Genomic DNA, 17594 nt, shown 5'->3' on the forward strand with positions numbered 1-17594 from the left:
GCAGCTCGTGCCGGGTTCGATTCCTGTCTGTGCAGAGTTTGGATGTTCTCATGTCTGTTTTCTCCATGTTCTCAGTCTTTTAGGTGTATTGATCGCTGCAGCTTGTGTGTCTGTCTATGTGTGCCCCCCCCCGGTGTGCTGGCGACGTGTCCGAGGCGTGCCCCGCCTCTCTGGGATAGGCTGCACTCTGCATGTCTCAGTGCAGGCTCAGAGCCCTCGGGATTAGGCTTGCTGTGGTGTGTAACCTCTAGTATGTGTCGCCAGTCTTCTGTTCATCCATCTGAAAATGTCTTTCTCCATCTCTGGCTCAGTAAAGATCAGAGAGCACAGAGCTGCTTCAAATGATGCTCTTCTGTCATCTGCTGGGATAAAGGTGTATTACATATGCCCCCCCCCCCCCCCCCCCCCCCACACACACACACACACACAGACTGCTTCATCCTGGAGGGCCCATGTCTGGCTGATTCGGGCATTTACATTTAGAATGCTTTGGATTTATTAATCCATCCCAACATTACATTGGCAATTTCACTTTCCCTAAATCCCCTTTAGAGAACAGATTAAAGGTGGGGAGGGGGAGCGTAGGACCATCATTTATCAGCTGAGGCTGCCTTTATGGAAGTCTTTATTGTCCAGATGTAATTAGGTCTTTGTAAGTCCACAGGCTTTTACTGGACCAACGGGACTCATCGCTGAACGCCGGTCCTCTATCCCTGTTACTGACAGAGGTTCCACGTGAACAAGCCCAGAACTCCAGCTGGGCCCTGGCTCTGAGGCTGACATCTGTCTCCACACGTACAGAGGCCTCACCGGGATTAAATCTAGGACCGGCATGACAGTTATTCCAGCGTAGAAACAGAGAGGCTCTCAAATCTCCGCTGCATGCTTGAGCAGAACTAAAATACGCCCGACCCACTCCTACCTACAGACCGGACCTTCAACCAATCGATCGTTCATCGTGACAGCAGCCGATCATCACACAGATTGTTGAAGCCCTCCGGAGACAGGTGGACACGATGCTGCACCGAGGTGACCCTGGGTCTGGGGCCGCCAGTGAATGGCAGGGGGCAACAAAATCAGACTAAATGTGAATCAGTGCTGGTGTTGGGTCGGTGTGTCTGAGCTGGACCAGCTACCAAGCTGCAGATCACACGGGGAACATCCTGCCTGAGCAGCTGGCTGGACTGGCTGGTGTTCAGCAGGTGCTGGACCCTGACTCGGTGCTTTTTGGTTTCTTGTTACATTTTTATTTGTTGTCGGCTGTCGAGCAGAGTTTAAAGTAGACTGGGTCGGTGCCCAGTAAAAAGAAATGCAAAAGATGAATTGCCCGTGTGTCTGTATGCGAGAAGAGGAAAAGAGAAAGGAGGCCCCTTTTCATGCCCCGTATTATCCCATCCCACCTTAACCTGGGAACCAATCAGATTTGTGCAGAAGCTGGATGCTTTGTCCGAGAGGTAAGCTTCAGCTTATCGCTGACTTCACTGCCAGATGTTCAGCACGGCATCTGGCTGACGGCGCTTAAAGCTCTGCCACTGGCTCCATCCCTGCTCCTAGCTTGCTTCACACAGACAACACGAAGACGTTCCGTTCAGTGGGGACACATCGACGCATTCGTCCTACCTGATCACGTCTGGCACTGATCCGACTGTATTCATAAGCAGAATCTGTCTATTTATTCTAGAGCCCAGTGTCAGGCCAGACGAAGTGAAATCCTTCTGGGGTATGATGACCTCACCAGCAGAGATGAGATATATGTTGTTACTGTCAAATATTGCTCCACAGTGATGGAACTCCATCAACACACAGCTTTAATATCTACCCGTTATTACAAAAACACGAGTCATCATGGCCGTCCCTGACAAGTCATTTAGTGTGTGGACTGGAGGAAGTCATGCGGATCACGCTGCCGTTCTGCAGGAAGAAACATGGATTACACCCAGTTCAGCGCAGAGGGACAGGGCGTGGCCTAAAGCAGGAGCACACACATCATGCATGTAGAACGTGATGCTCGGGTCGGACCCGCTGTCCAACCGACAGCTTCTGTCACAAAGCTTGAATGTTGGCTTGAAGTCCTTGGTTCCTCTGCCTCGTTCACCTCCTGCTCGTCCTTGGTGGCGCTTTCACTGCTGCTTTGCTGTTTTTTTGGTGTGGAACGTCCTAACGTTGGAGGTGGACAGCCTTTCGGTTGAAGTCTGCTCACTGGACCAGCAGGAAGGGAAGGGCTTTATGCAGGAGCAGGAGAGTGATGAAAAGGAGAGAGTCCATGGTGCTCAGCACATCTCTGCCTGGAACAAGACAAGTGCAGGTCATACTTCAAGCTGTTCAACAGTGTTCCTTTATTTTATTTTTTTACTCGTCTGCATTTGTGCTCCAGAACGTACATGACGTCAGTCACTGTTAAAGTTCTATGCAATTTATTTTTATTGTGATTGTGACCGTCACCTGCCCTCTTGGCAGACTAGCCTATTATATTTTATTTGTTATATTTAATGCTTTGAGCCGTAGAGGGCTGTGCACACCACAATGAAACATGGACAAATAAAAAGTGACAAATACACAGTGTTCTGAGGAGAAAGTGCAATGGATTTATTTGTGCTCATTGTTTCTATCCCTCTCATCCAACCATAACCAAGAATTATCCCAGCCCAACATAATATATATAACAATACACAGCCGAGAGAAAAACCAAAAAGCAAGTGTTGCCCTCTTGAAGCAAACGCAGGGCCCCGTCTTTTTCACACGTTTATTCCAAAAGAAGGTCCCAGGTATAAATACATTAAAATAGCCAGTAATCTGGAATTAAGGTGGAGCCAAACAAAGTCCAGTCTTGCCACCGTGCACACAGCTGGCCACGCCTCACGCCACCCCCACCCCTAATGGCGGGATGACGGCCTACTCTTAAAGTGGCAGCCCAGGCTCAGGGCGGAACCGTGGCAGCGCGCTTCCGCTCTGTGATTTTTCACAATAAAATGACAGCCGTGCAAAATTCCCCTGCAACACAAGCTCTACTAACAGGCGGCGACTGGCTGGTGCCGCAAAGAAAACGGAACATAAGATCCAGCCACAAGTGAACAAGTTACTTACAACAAAAAACACGACACACAACCTGGGCGCACGAACAGCCGCGGTCAGCACGGGCGAGGCGAGGATCAGAGACGGGGAGTGGCGCAGGGACGTTCTGCAAAACCGGGACGAAAAACACACAACGGTCCGACGGGGAATATGAGGGCTGGTGGTGATTGCCTTAATCCGTCTCAGGTGCGTCCGGGGTGACCGCAGCCAATCCACACGCCGCAGGTCCTGCTCTCTCCACAAGGCGAATTCTTTGGTCCGTTCATCCTGAAATGTACGATACTCGTCATCTTTTTTTATTTTCGCCATCTTCTTCGTCGAAGGGTTAGCTTTGAACTTATGACCGAGGAGACTGATTCGAAAGGGGGCGTTTACCTGTTTTACCCAGCAACAGCCGACACAGGCCAGTATCATCCAATTAAAATAATGGACGATTGCTCCTGCAGCCCTGACAGGACACGAGCAGCGAAAGATCGATGGACGGATTAAAACAAGTGAGAATATTTTTTTTTATCTGCGCGCCAGACGCAATCATCAAAAGAGCCACACCTTGCTCGCGAGCCATAGGTTCCCAACCCCTGCTCTAGAGGAAAGTCAGGATCATCAAGTTCTCAGGAGATCTGAGGAAGAAGAGGGAGAGCATAGTGAGAGCCACAAACACTGACCCAGCAACCTCCACTGACTCAGAGATCTGTGGGCGGAGTTAACTCTCAAATCGAGTTTCGATAGGTGCTGGAGTGGTGGACCTGGCATGCGTGAAACCTCCACCTAATAACGGGGCAGTCATCCCGGGCCCAACAATGGCAGCACGAGCCCCCCAGATCACCCCAAGCAGCCACAGCAACCCGAAAACGACCCCCCCGGGGGCCCCACCAGAGCCACACGCAGAAGAACCAGCCCAGGGCCCCAGAGCAAAAGTCACAGACTCAGCCGACGAAATCAAGGCCCCACCTGCACCCAACACCTCACCCCCCCCACAACCACGCCACGCTCCCCGGCTCCTCCTAAAACAAACAATGAAATGAAGCGTTCTTTCTGTTGTTCCTCTTTCTAGGCTTCCGATTAAAATAGTTCCATGGAATACATTATCCGTTCAAGTTTCACTTTCAAGAGACACGGAACCCACAACACAAAGTAGAACGACCAAAGTCCAACTTCTGCATATCCCTGCCAATACACACCCAAACTGGCATCTGAAAACCAGCCCTTGATTTTAACCTCAAATGTCAGAATGAGCACCAAAAAAAACAGGAGGCAGATACAGGATCCATCAAGTTCAGGTCACGAGCATCACAGTCCAGAATGTTAAAGTAGAAAAGCTAGAGCAGTGGTTCTCAAATGGTGGGGGGCGCGGTGCGATGTCAGGGGGGGCGCCTGTGACCGCAGAGAAAATGTTTTTTTGCCTTACGAGAGTAAAGTGTAATTGCACATCCATTCCAGTAGTTGGCAGTGGCGCCCTGATTGTCAGCATGTGCGCGCAGGGAGTATTAGGAGAAGAAGAGCGGTCGTAAACAATATACGGTGGGAGAAGAAGAAAGGCTTGACTTCCTCATTTTCTGTTGCAGACTAAAAAAAAAGGTAATAAAGTTATTCTTTGTTGTAAGTTGATCTATATTTCTTTCTTTTTCATATTTCTTTGTATGTTAATAAGGATACAAGAGTGTTTTTTTTTTTCGGGGGGGGGGGGGGGGGCGCGACAGAAAATAATTGAGAAGCACTGAGCTAGAGTAACGTCGTAGATGAAGGCCGATGCTGAAGGCTGCGCGTAATAGTGGCGGTCAAACCCGAAGTCGCCAGAGCATCACCGTAACGAGGACTCCCCTGGAGGAGTCACGCCAACGTTCGACGAGCAGACCAGCAGGACCCCTCCCAGCCTCATCACCTTGTAACTGATCGGCCTGAGCCACACCGGGAGAAATCCAATCTGATTGGCTACGGGACACAATCTGAGACGAGTTAGCAAACCTCCATCAGCATGCAGCACCCCTCACCATCGCTGGGGTCACACACCCCGACCCCCCACACCCACTCACGCAGCTGGATGGCTGATGACCTGGCAGCCGAGGAGGAGGTGGACAGGATGGAGGGGAGAAGGCCGGGGTGGGCCTCCTGAGGCGCCCGCTGCTCCCCCTGCGCCGAGCCCTGACCTCCTGCCAGAAAGTGTCCAGGCTCTGAGGTGGCTCCGCCTCCTCCGCCCGTGTTCATGTTCCTCAGAGGCCAGCGGTTCAGGATGTGGGACACGGCCTCTTCGGCCAGCATGCCGTCACCCATCCGGACATGCAGCGCGGCATGAACGGAGAATCCCTGGGACTCGTCGGCCCACAGGTCGGACACACGGCACTCATACACCCCCTCGTCTTGCTTCCTGACCTTGGACAGGCTGAGGCGGTGGGAAATGGCGTTGCCCTGCACGCGCACCGTCTGGAGGAACAAATGAGCGGGTGATCATTACAGCGTTCAGGTCGTCAGTAGTTACACCTGAATAAGGGTGGCGACACGCCTTCTGCTTTAAGGGCACAGCAAAATAGAGCATGACTAGAGCTCACCCTGACACAGCTGGGGGGGCTACAGATGACATTATGAGATGGAACCAGTGTGAAGGATCTGAGCAGGTTCTAAGGTGAGTTCCTGAATTTCTATGCTTCATCAAGCTGTTCATCAAAGTGCAGGTTAGAATTAGAGGAATAATGTTTTCCTGCTACAATCTGCGCTCACTTCCTTTATTTGACAAACCAGTTGACCTCCATGACCTCCATGCATGGAAAGAGCTTGGTCCTTCTCTTCCAGACTCACGTCAGAGCCCAGGATTTAATGCAACTATGCAGGGACCGAGACTGACTCAGTGTCCATCAGTGAAGACACACGACACTCCATCTTTTAATCGCTATGCTGGCTAACAGCCGCTCTCCATTCAGTGCAGTCAGGAAATAATGCTTACACTGATTTTAGTGGCTTCCCTTGGAGTGACCTGGGAAGAGAAAGTACAGTGAATCACATCTTTTACCACTCAGCAGAACATCAGATCTTAAATTACGACATGGTGCACATCATAGGCGGCGATAACTCAGCATCTCCTCCTACGCGGCTGAAGGCGGCGACAGCAGGAGCGGGGCTGAGTACCTTCTCAAAGACACCATTGATAGCCTCTCTGCTTTCACCCTGGCTTCTTGAGCTTAAATCACAGAGGAAGGTCTCTAACGCGACTGAAGACGCCTGAGGAGTCATGCTGAAGGGAATTCCCACCACGTCCTACCAGAATCTTCTATCATGAAAGGAACCGAGAACAGACTCGAAATACAAAGGGGCTTATTTTAGGACAACCTTAATATGGTAGGAAAAAAAGAAAAAAGAATATTAGGCTTAAGATGCAAAACAGATGAAAAGTGAGAATGAGGAAAAGGTGTGGAAATGGCACCGACCGCGTCCGATGACAAGTAGCAAAGCGAAGAAGGTCTTCATTAACCGGGTTCCCCATGTATGTAACACGCTACAGTAAACACGGGTGTGATGAATGTAACGCGGAACAGTAAACATGGGCGTGATGAATGTAACACGGAACAGTAAACACGGGCGTGATGAATGTATCACGGAACAGTAAACATGGGCGTGATGAATGTAACACGGAACAGTAAACATGGGCGTGATGAATGTAACACGCTGCAGTAAACACGGGCGTGATGAATGTAACACGGAACAGTAAACACGGGCGTGATGAATGTAACACGGAACAGTAAACATGGGCGTGATGAATGTAACACGCTACAGTAAACACGGGCGTGATGAATGTAACACGGAACAGTAAACATGGGCGTGATGAATGTATCACGGAACAGTAAACATGGGCGTGATGAATGTAACACGCTACAGTAAACACGGGCGTGATGAATGTAACACGCTACAGTAAACACGGGCGTGATGAATGTAACACGGAACAGTAAACACGGGCGTGATGAATGTAACACGGAACAGTAAACACGGGCGTGATGAATGTAACACGGAACAGTAAACATGGGTGTGATGAATGTAACACGGAACAGTAAACATGGGCGTGATGAATGTAACACGCTACAGTAAACATGGGCGTGATGAATGTAACACGGAACAGTAAACATGGGCGTGATGAATGTAACACGGAACAGTAAACATGGGTGTGATGAATGTAACACGGAACAGTAAACATGGGCGTGATGAATGTAACACGGAACAGTAAACATGGCGTGATGAATGTAACACGGAACAGTAAACATGGGCGTGATGAATGTAACACGGAACAGTAAACATGGGTGTGATGAATGTAACACGGAACAGTAAACACGGGCGTGATGAATGTAACACGGAACAGTAAACATGGGCGTGATGAATGTAACACGCTACAGTAAACACGGGCGTGATGAATGTAACACGGAACAGTAAACATGGGCGTGATGAATGTAACACGCTACAGTAAACACGGGCGTGATGAATGTAACACGGAACAGTAAACACGGGCGTGATGAATGTAACACGGAACAGTAAACATGGGCGTGATGAATGTAACACGGAACAGTAAACATGGCGTGATGAATGTAACACGGAACAGTAAACACGGGCGTGATGAATGTAACACGCTACAGTAAACATGGGCGTGATGAATGTAACACGGAACAGTAAACATGGGCGTGATGAATGTAACACGGAACAGTAAACATGGCGTGATGAATGTAACACGGAACAGTAAACATGGGCGTGATGAATGTAACACGGAACAGTAAACATGGCGTGATGAATGTAACACGGAACAGTAAACATGGGCGTGATGAATGTAACACGCTACAGTAAACATGGGCGTGATGAATGTAACACGGAACAGTAAACACGGGCGTGATGAATGTAACACGGAACAGTAAACATGGGCGTGATGAATGTAACACGCTACAGTAAACACGGGCGTGATGAATGTAACACGCTACAGTAAACAGGGCGTGATGAATGTAACACGGAACAGTAAACATGGCGTGATGAATGTAACACGGAACAGTAAACATGGGCGTGATGAATGTAACACGCTACAGTAAACACGGGCGTGATGAATGTAACACGCTACAGTAAACAGGGCGTGATGAATGTAACACGCTACAGTAAACACGGGCGTGATGAATGTAACACGCTACAGTAAACATGGGTGTGATGAATGTAACACGCTACAGTAAACACGGGTGTGACGAATGTAACACGCTACAGTAAACATGGGCGTGATGAATGTAACGCGGAACAGTAAACACGGGCGTGATGAATGTAACACGGAACAGTAAACATGGGCATGATGAATGTAACACGCTACAGTAAACATGGGCGTGATAAATGTAACACGGAACAGTAAACACGGGCGTGATGAATGTAACACGGAACAGTAAACAGGGCGTGATGAATGTAACGCGCTACAGTGAGGAGAGAACACGCTGACCACGTCAAGGTCTGAGTCGTGACGTGACTCCATATTTTAAAACACACGTGATTTCGGTTTTCCATCAACAAGTTCTCTTTCTCACCACTTCCACTGCTGTCGTGGGGTCGGCTGCTGATATTGATCAGACAGCTTTAATACCTGTTGTCTAGTTCAGGTGTGCAGGTGTGATCAGTGACATCAGCATGCCATGGTGTTAGGTTTCACCTTGGCTCTGCTGGCCGGAGCGCTGATCTGCAGCTCCCGGGGGAAGCCTGGAGATAAATCCTCTCTCAGGTACCACCACTGGATCTCCAGAGACGTGGGCGCCGAGCCCACAGCCTTGAAGGCGCAGGGCATGTCCACGTCCTCGCCCTCCCCAACGCTCACATCCCGAGGGGCTTCGGTGAAAGCAGCTGATGAGAGAGGAGATGACCATCATGCACATCTTCATTAAGCTCCACCCTGTTGTCTGTTGAAGGTGGCGTGTGTGAGAGGTTAGTGCAGTCTCTGGGACCTGGGCTTCCAGCTGTTTCCAGCTGGTGGTTGATTACATCGAGGAGGGGTTTCCTGTCACACCTGACTAAACACCTCCAAAGATTTAGTGACCCACAGCCACAACACTAGAGGGAGCTCAAACAACAACCTGATTACCCCCTCCTATAGGACTAACATGGGTAAATCATCTTTTTACAATACTGCCCCCCAAGGGTGGAACTGTTTGACTCCTGCCCTCAAAACATGCACCTCTTTGGCCTCCTTCAAAACGGCCCTAAAAATACACCTTTCAGGGGGAAGAAAACGGAGATAGTCATCACGACTCTCTCCGTATCACGGAACAGTGATACGTTGTCCACCTACGTTGCACATATTAAGTGTCTTTGTAATTTATTGTAATTTATTGTACTTGATGTCATTTATTGTCATTCATTGTCATTTTACATCTGTGGTGTGATTTATTGTAAGTTTGCATCTGTGGTGTAAAATTATTTTTATTATTTTTATTTTTCTAATGTTATTTTGCATAAATTGAGTAATTTAATATTGGTTTTATTTTTATTTGTATTGTTACATTTGTATTGTTAAATGTCGATGATTTATGTACCAAGGACTTTCAACGGAAACAAGACCGCAAGGGCTTTTTAGAAATGCTCCTCTTAGGCAGGATGTTTGACTTTATTTGTACTGTAATACATGCTACTGTGTGACTGTACTTGTACGCTAACATTCTATCTAATAAATATATTCATCATCATCATCACCTTATTCCTAACTCTGCGCGTCTCACGGTTCACGCAGGGATTCGTTTCCAGCTCTGAGAGCAGCCCGCTCAGAAGCATTCCCTGCTGCACTTACCTTCAGCACAAACCAGAAGCAGCGACTGTGTGATGAAGTAACTCAGCGCCGCCGGCTCCATGACGCACTGAGCCAGAGCGCGGCACCGGCATCAGACGGTCCGACCTGGATGGGTGGCGTCCGGTTAAACCAGCTCCAAATATGGTCAGAGAGGCCGACGTCCGCCGGGCACCGACCCCACGGTCAGCTCGGGCGTCGTTCACAGCCCAATCACGAAATACTGCCGAGGTTCAACAGTTCCAAAGTCACGGGAGTAAAGTAGTCCCTCGCTGTCTTCACTGGCGGAAGAGGACGGCGCGGCACCCTCTTCCCTCACAGCATCGCAGCATCCTCCGACACCCCGAGGACCGGTCCTGATGACGGGGGAGGAGGCTGGGAATGAAGACCAGGTGCGCCGCGTGATTCCCTCTCTGCTGCCGCCAGCGACCCCGATCCGTGGTCACGTGGACTCATGCACGCGCGGCGTGTGCGCAACGCGAACCTGCAGACTTCAGCCTGCAGGTTCAGTCTGGTCTCTGAGTAATCTGGCTCTGTCTTGTTTTTACCTCTCTCTGCCTCTCTCTCTCTCTCTCTCCCTCGCTCTTTCTCTCTCACAGTCATAAAGGGGTCCGATATGAACCATCATGAAACACGTCTTCTGGTTCTGATCCAGAATGACGTCAGGAACAAATATTACATTTTAACATTAAACCCATTTATGGATTCAAGAATCAGTTAAAAATAAACATAAACTCTGATTCACTTTGACTTTTCATGGTTGGTGTATCAAGATACCAAGAACAATCTAGAACCTTTTGGTGCTGATCCAGATCACCATGTGGACGGTGTAGATCCAGTCAGGAGTTCATGTTAAACTGGGATCGGGTTTCTGAATCGGCATAGCAGCTTCTTCTGACTTGTTGCTCAATTGGTGGAATAAACGTGAACGTCTTCCTTTAATGTTTTGATGACATGTTGAGCAGCGTTTTAATAATTCAGTCCAGAACTCAGCGGCTGGCCGTGTTTCACTTTCTGGTTCCGCTGCTGACAAACTAACCAGACATCCCTGAGGCAGCACAAAGCGACACCAGCGCTCCAGTCCTCTGCGCTGATCCGTTGGACCGGTGGCCCACGATGACTGTGGAAATACGAGCTGCTGCCACCACTGCATAATGTCAAAGGGAGGTCTTCATCAAAGGGAAGTCTTCCTCACCTCCGCGAGCTGTGGAAACACCAACAGGCCTGTGTGCCGCTCGTTTATCCCACGGTAATAAACGCCGTTGTCTTCCAAACACGACGATGCTTGTACCGTTGTCTTTTAGCTTTCATCAGTACAACCTGACTTGTTCACATTTACGCGCTATTTAATACAATGATCTAAAGGCTACGGCTAATAATGTGTGTGTGTTGGATTCTCAATCCGGTCCTGACAAGAGCCAACAGGGATAAAAAAGCTATTTTAGATTCAATCTAAGCATTTCCAAGGCAGCCACAAGTATACTGTGTGTATAAGCATCTAAATGCAAAGGTGATGATGTGTGGAGTCTGATGACACGGGGACATATCTACGAGGGTAAACCCTAACCCGACTCGTTAGTAGCACCTCATGCACGGGAACATATCTACGAGGGTAAACCTTAACCCGACTCGTTAATAGCACCTCATGCACGGGAACATATCTACGAGGGTAAACCCTAACCCGACTCGTTAGTAGCACCTCATGCACGGGAACATATCTACGAGGGTGAACCCTAACCCGACTCGTTAGTAGCACCTCATACACGGGAACATATCTACGAGGGTAAACCCTAACCCGACTCTTTAATAGCACCTCATACACGGGAACATATCTACGAGGGTAAACCCTAACCCGACTCTTTAATAGCACCTCATACACGGGAACATATCTACGAGGGTAAACCCTAACCCGACTCGTTAGTAGCACCTCATGCACGGGAACATATCTACGAGGGTAAACCCTAACCCGACTCGTTAGTAGCACCTCATACACGGGAACATATCTACGAGGGTAAACCCTAACCCGACTCTTTAATAGCACCTCATACACGGGAACATATCTACGAGGGTAAACCCTAACCCGACTCTTTAATAGCACCTCATACACGGGAAGATATCTACGAGGGTAAACCCTAACCCGACTCGTTAGTAGCACCTCATGCACGGGAACATTTATGTTGGCTCTGGAGTCGTCTGTTCAGAAAGAAGATTCCAAGCCATTATGAGTTTGTTCAGGTATCTGGCACACATAAAGTCCGTATCATTAATTGGGGCAAATGAAATGTCCGTGTGCTGTTGTGTTGATGAATGTTTGGATCCCGGAGGACAGTGCAGGACGGCCTGATGAAAACAGCTCGATACTTTGTTCCTGTTGCAGCACGGATGGTTGCTGCATGCAAGTCTCTGGTCAGACCTGCTGACCTCCACTTGGTACCCAGCATGCAAAGCGCCTGCTATCTCCCCTTCATTGTGTCTAACGAGATAAATACTTCACTGCACGCTCTGCAGGGATTAAAGAATAATGTAATTTTGCAGATGATGCATGAGGCCTTGGAGCAGTGTGCAGTCCGCTGTTTTCTGGGACGCTGTGAGACGAGCTTCTCAGGGATCCAGGAGCGTCCATCTGTCTTCTGGAGCATTGCTCTGCTTATCTTAATTAATGTCAGGCTGTTTCTGGCTGCAACAATAGGCCTCTACATTATTCTCCCTCTCCACCTCTATCGCTCGACTCTACCTGCATCCTCTCTCTGCTCTGGGCGCTTTCTGCGAGGACTTCAGCGACCACTGTGTTGGTGCTGCGATTAGAAACACGCAGGAGCCCAAATCTAATTTGAAACACTTTAATGACCAAACGTATTTTCTTGATTTGTGTAATATAGATTGGAAGAAAATTAAATTGATCTCTGATGTAGAGATAGCTTGCACATTCTTGAGGGAATGTTTTATGGGTGGCTCGGCAGTTTTAATTCATGGCAGACCAATATCTAATCCATCAGTGTTGGACAAAATGCTCAAAGTTCTTCTGAGTGAGCAATTAAAGCAGTTTGTATATTCAAACACTATTTTATGAATTTCTGTTTGCAGCCAAACCTAGACAGAATAAATTAAGACTATGCACATCGGGTTGCACTTGATAAGAAACAGACTAGACACCATTGACCATGACATTTTATAATTTAGACTCCTTCAATCAGGACGCTCAGAGAATACAACCGCTTGGTTTGTAAACTATCTCAGTGCATTAAACACACTGGTCTGTGTTCATGAATTTGTTTCTGTCCACAGGGGGGTGCCAATAGGTTTTGTATTAGGCCCCTTCTAATTTCCATCCATCAATCCTCCTGTAGCTCAGATGACCATAATCATCTCATCTACAGCCACTTATCTGCCTTGAGGGTGATGAGTCTGCAGGAGCCTATGTCAGCTAGCAATGGATGAAAGGTACACCCTGGAGGAGGCACCAGGCCATCTGGGGCCCCTTTCATTTACCTCCACCGAGGTGAGGCGGAGCTTATGTAATCATCGGCTTTTGTCTGTCTCTCCGTCCATCCGACCATTAGCAAAATAGCTCAAAATGTTCGAGGCAGATCTGGATGACATTTTTGGGAAATATTGGGAATGTTACCAGGGACAGATGATTACATTTTGGTGATGATCCAGAAGAGATCCTGGATTATGTATCAAATATTTGGTAACACTTCAGTCAATGGAGCTTCAAAATGTGTTCCTTAGTTGATTATTGACCAATCTTTATGGAATTTGACACAGTCATGTAGGGTGGGGGTCTCTACCTCGCCACGGAGTTTCATCCGGATCGGATCTAGAAGTGGAGTCAGTAGAAAATATTACATTTTAACATTAAAACCCATTTACGGATTCAAATCAGTTAAAAATAAAACATCAACTCTGATTCACTTTTACTTTTCATAGTTGGTGTATAAAGATACCAAGAACAATCTAGAACCTTCTGGTGCTGATCCAGATCACCAGGTGGACAGTGTAGATCCAGTTAGGAGGGGAACGAGCTGCTTGGTGGAGGTCTGTGCTTTTCTAGTTTATTATGTACCGGTATATAAATGATCTGGGCGTGTGTCAGGTGCTAATTTGCTATTTTATGCTGATGATGCGATTATGTATTTCTGAGGATCAGCTCTTGAACAGGCTATTGAATCCCTGCAGAACGCTTTCGTTGCTGTTCACTCATTATTATTAACCTGAAACTGTTTCTCAATACAGACAAGTCAAAACTTATATAGTTTTCCAATCCAATGACATTTCCAGAAACGTTCCCATTAGAGACCGCTCTAGAGGGAAATTATATAGAGGTGAAGTGTGTTGATTAATGACGGACTCACTTTCAAGCCACATTTGGAAAACCTTGTGAAGAAACTGAGGCTAAAGCTCAGATGAGATTTTTGAGATAAACTGGTTTCCAGGACTCGCTTGTAAAACCGGTTCTTAAACTCGATGGGATATTTCCTGGTTAAAATAAGGTTAAATAAATAAATCAGAGCTATGTCACCTCTATTCTCTGATTTAGGGGTTCTGGTATGAACTGCCACCACACTGTAAACCAATTCTACCTTTGGGTACAAATAAAGTCACCTTTACCCATCCATCCATCCTTGCATTCACTCATCCATCCATCCATCCATCCATTCATCCATCCTGCACCACTTAACCGGGGCCGGCTCACAGGGATTTACAGACTTCCATCTCCCCAGACACGTCCTTCCAGTCCAGCCGAGAGACGGTGTCTCCAGCATGTCTTGGCTCTACCCGCTGGCCTCCTCCTGGTGAGACATTGTTCGATGTTTTTGTGATGTGTTCTGTACTCGTATGTGTTTTGTAACTTTGTCTATTTTTGGGCGTACGCTACAGCATAGCTAGCATTGTAGCTAGCATCTATTATTGTCATTACTGTTACATGTTACGACTTCACCGAGGAAAATTCCTCTTCTGTGAACCCTCATTGACAATAAATTACTTCTGAGTCTGAATACCTTCCCTGGGTGGCGCCCAGAAGGCATCCGACATTGACGCCCCAGGAAACTCATTTGGACCGCTTGTATCCGGGATCTTGTCCTTTGGGTCCTGACCCAGAGCTCTGGCCCGTAGGTGAGAGGAGCAACGTAGACTGACCGGTAAATGGAGAGCTTTGCCTTTCGGCTCAGCTCCTTCTCCACCACGATACAACGACTGCATCGCTGCAGCTGCAGGTCCGTCCGTCTGTCAACCTTTCCATGGGGGATTAATAAAGTTCTATCTTATGGTGCAGGAATGATGCTGAGACATGGACGTTCCTCTGGACAGTTCATGCTTGCTCTTAGAAGCCAGAGTAAAAATAAAGCTTTATATTTATTGAGTGGATTTATTTAAAAACTGTTTTCCTCTCTGAATATAAAATAGGACCGCCAAGGACATTCTTTTTATATAAATGCATCAACGGGAGCTGTTTTGTACACTTTATTGCTTTTATCAGTTGAGTCTGAAGAGCCTGCTTCCTTGCTCTTCTGCAAGACTTAACACTGCAGTAGTGATTTCAGTCAACGCAAGACGACAAGGCATCGTGCCAAATGTAAAAGCGACTCCTCCGGGTGCATTTGATTTTCTGTCAGCTTCATTTATCTAAAGAATATACATCAACCACAAGCAGATGAAGGGATATTAACCTTGAGCATACGGTGAAAAAGGAAATTCACCAAATACATTGGAACTCATGGGGCGGAGGAGCATGTTGCTCACAAAGCAAGCCTGCAGAGAATGTCACTTACTGTGACTCGTGACTTTAGCATATTTAAATCAATGAAAAAGCCATTAGCCCCGAGTGCAGCGTTTCATGACCAGGAGGAGGGAAACACACAGAAGATTGAAGTTAACACAGTTAAAGTTGGACAGCAAATGAGACTGAAATGTATTTTAACATCCTTAAGTATCCACGAGGAGAACTCTGTCGCGTGGACTTCAAAAACACAATGAAGAGAAATGGCCCAGGCAGTGCAGTGTGGGGCTTCCTTTCAGGGGTGGGGTGAAAGAGGGGTCCCTGACCAGGCTGCAGAGAGAAGCACCCACTGCAGGAACACCTCGCAGTTTCATGGGCAAACAGAGTTCGATGTAGGAACAGCGTCGAGGCCCAGCGGCGAGTAGCCAACCGGAGCTAACAAGGGCTGCAGAGTAGCCAACGCTGGAGCCCGGAGCCCGGAGGGACGCTGGCAGACTTCTGCTACACAACATACTTTAGATAGTGCCCTGTGTGTACGAGCACTATTGAGCCGCTTCGTCTCGGCATGATGGCATGAAAATGATAGTACATGACTTAGTGCAGCTGTACTTCCATCTTGGACTCAGTTATAAGGATTTACCTTTACATGTATTCATTAACCCCTTGAGATGATCCATCTAATTTCTGAATTAAATTACCTTAAGCAGAAATAACTAGAAAACGACAATCAGAGATTGCAGTCCCCGCCTCCAATAGACTCTTCGATCTTGTGAGACAGTAAACAGGGCTTCCGGATCAGAGGGGCCAAACCTGCTCTAGCTTGCTGCCCCGGAACGTACTACAAGACACTTTCTGGACTCTTTTTCCCATCATGCCATTCGTGTCCCTCCCTCTTAAAGTGACACTCCCATGTTACAGCACAGGCACAATTCCAGATGTAATAAAAATAATTCTAGAATCTGGATCCAGATCCGGATCAACGCCATTCTTGGGGAGGACCGAGCCACGGACAGAACCTTGCTCTTGTAAAAATTTCAAGTTGATTGGGTTACTAGGTTTTGAGTTATGCGCGCGGACAGACAAACAGACAAGCAAGCAAACAAGCAAGCAAACAAACAAACAAGCAAACAAACAAACGCACCCAATTGCAATACCCTCGCCTCCTCTTCGGCGAGGGTAACAATACATACATGTACACACATTACACACTGACAAACACATTCACTCATAGTTTGCCCACCCTTCCCAGTGAAGACACTCATATACATATACATATACATATGTAAAAACAACCGTATACCCATCAATACATCAATACATATGCAGGCAGATGATATCACAAAGTTTGTTCAACAGAAACAGTTGCAATTTTTTTTAAATAATTGGCGAAAGCATTTTTATACAATGGAAATGATGCCTTGTACTGAAAAGCATATCTTCCAATTTCTTTTTCCAGTTCGAGGAGTGAAAAGAAAGACATGAATCATAGTGTTGATTCCACTTGAGTACAATTAGAAAGGGGGGGGGGGGGGGGTGAGGCTGGAGAGTGCAGTGATGCAGTGAGAGAGTGAATATTAATGTCCGGCTCTCAGCATCAGAATATGTCCTGCTGGCTCAATAACGTCTACTGCACATAGTTTCACTGTCTACAACGCAGTCAGATAATTTAATCTCATTCATCTTCTTAAGGGAACATAAACTGTTTTCCAAAATGAAACACATTGTCAGATTTTAAGAAGAAAATTCTGCTTTGAAATGAGGAATGGAGACATTAAGGCAAAATTATTCTGTGTGTCATTCTCGATGCACAACATCTGACATCTGAGCCATTTTACACCGATCAGAGATGTCCAAGAGAGAATATGCCTGAGAAGTGTTCAGCAAGCATGCGGATCAGAACCGTCCTATTCTGCTGATGGCAGGCTCAGCGCTGATGCAAAGTTCTAACACTTTGCAGAAGGATATAAACATCATCATGACTCCCTCACTGACGTGAGCGCCGCATACAGCCCTCTGTATTTCATT

At 47.3% G+C, this 17594-nt stretch overlaps 1 protein-coding gene across 1 annotated transcript; it reads right to left on the reverse strand.

Moving 5' to 3' along the window:
* Nucleotides 1–2196: 2196 nt before the first annotated feature.
* Nucleotides 2197–9911, reverse strand: vstm2b (V-set and transmembrane domain containing 2B). Its single transcript, XM_068741823.1, has 8 exons — nt 9851–9911; nt 8723–8910; nt 6011–6040; nt 5064–5493; nt 4878–5004; nt 3107–3178; nt 2897–2949; nt 2197–2285 (listed from the first exon to the last, which is right to left on the reverse strand). The coding sequence occupies exons 1-8, from the start codon at nt 9909–9911 to the stop codon at nt 2197–2199; spliced, it is 1050 nt and encodes a 349-aa protein (XP_068597924.1).
* Nucleotides 9912–17594: the final 7683 nt, after the last annotated feature.

The sequence above is a fragment of the Brachionichthys hirsutus genome, chromosome 1 (genome assembly GCF_040956055.1).
Source record: "Brachionichthys hirsutus isolate HB-005 chromosome 1, CSIRO-AGI_Bhir_v1, whole genome shotgun sequence".
NCBI lineage: Eukaryota > Metazoa > Chordata > Actinopteri > Lophiiformes > Brachionichthyidae > Brachionichthys > Brachionichthys hirsutus.

Coding starts and splice junctions, on each gene's coding strand:
- vstm2b (XM_068741823.1), bottom strand. CDS start 9,911: ATGGAGCCGGCGGCGCTGAGTTACTTCATCACACAGTCGCTGCTTCTG. Junction 3,179..4,877: donor CCAGGGGAGTCCTCGTTACG/GTGATGCTCTGG, acceptor CCGGTTTTGCAG/AACGTCCCTGCGCCACTCCC. Junction 2,950..3,106: donor GCGGCTGTTCGTGCGCCCAG/GTTGTGTGTCGT, acceptor GAAAAATCACAG/AGCGGAAGCGCGCTGCCACG.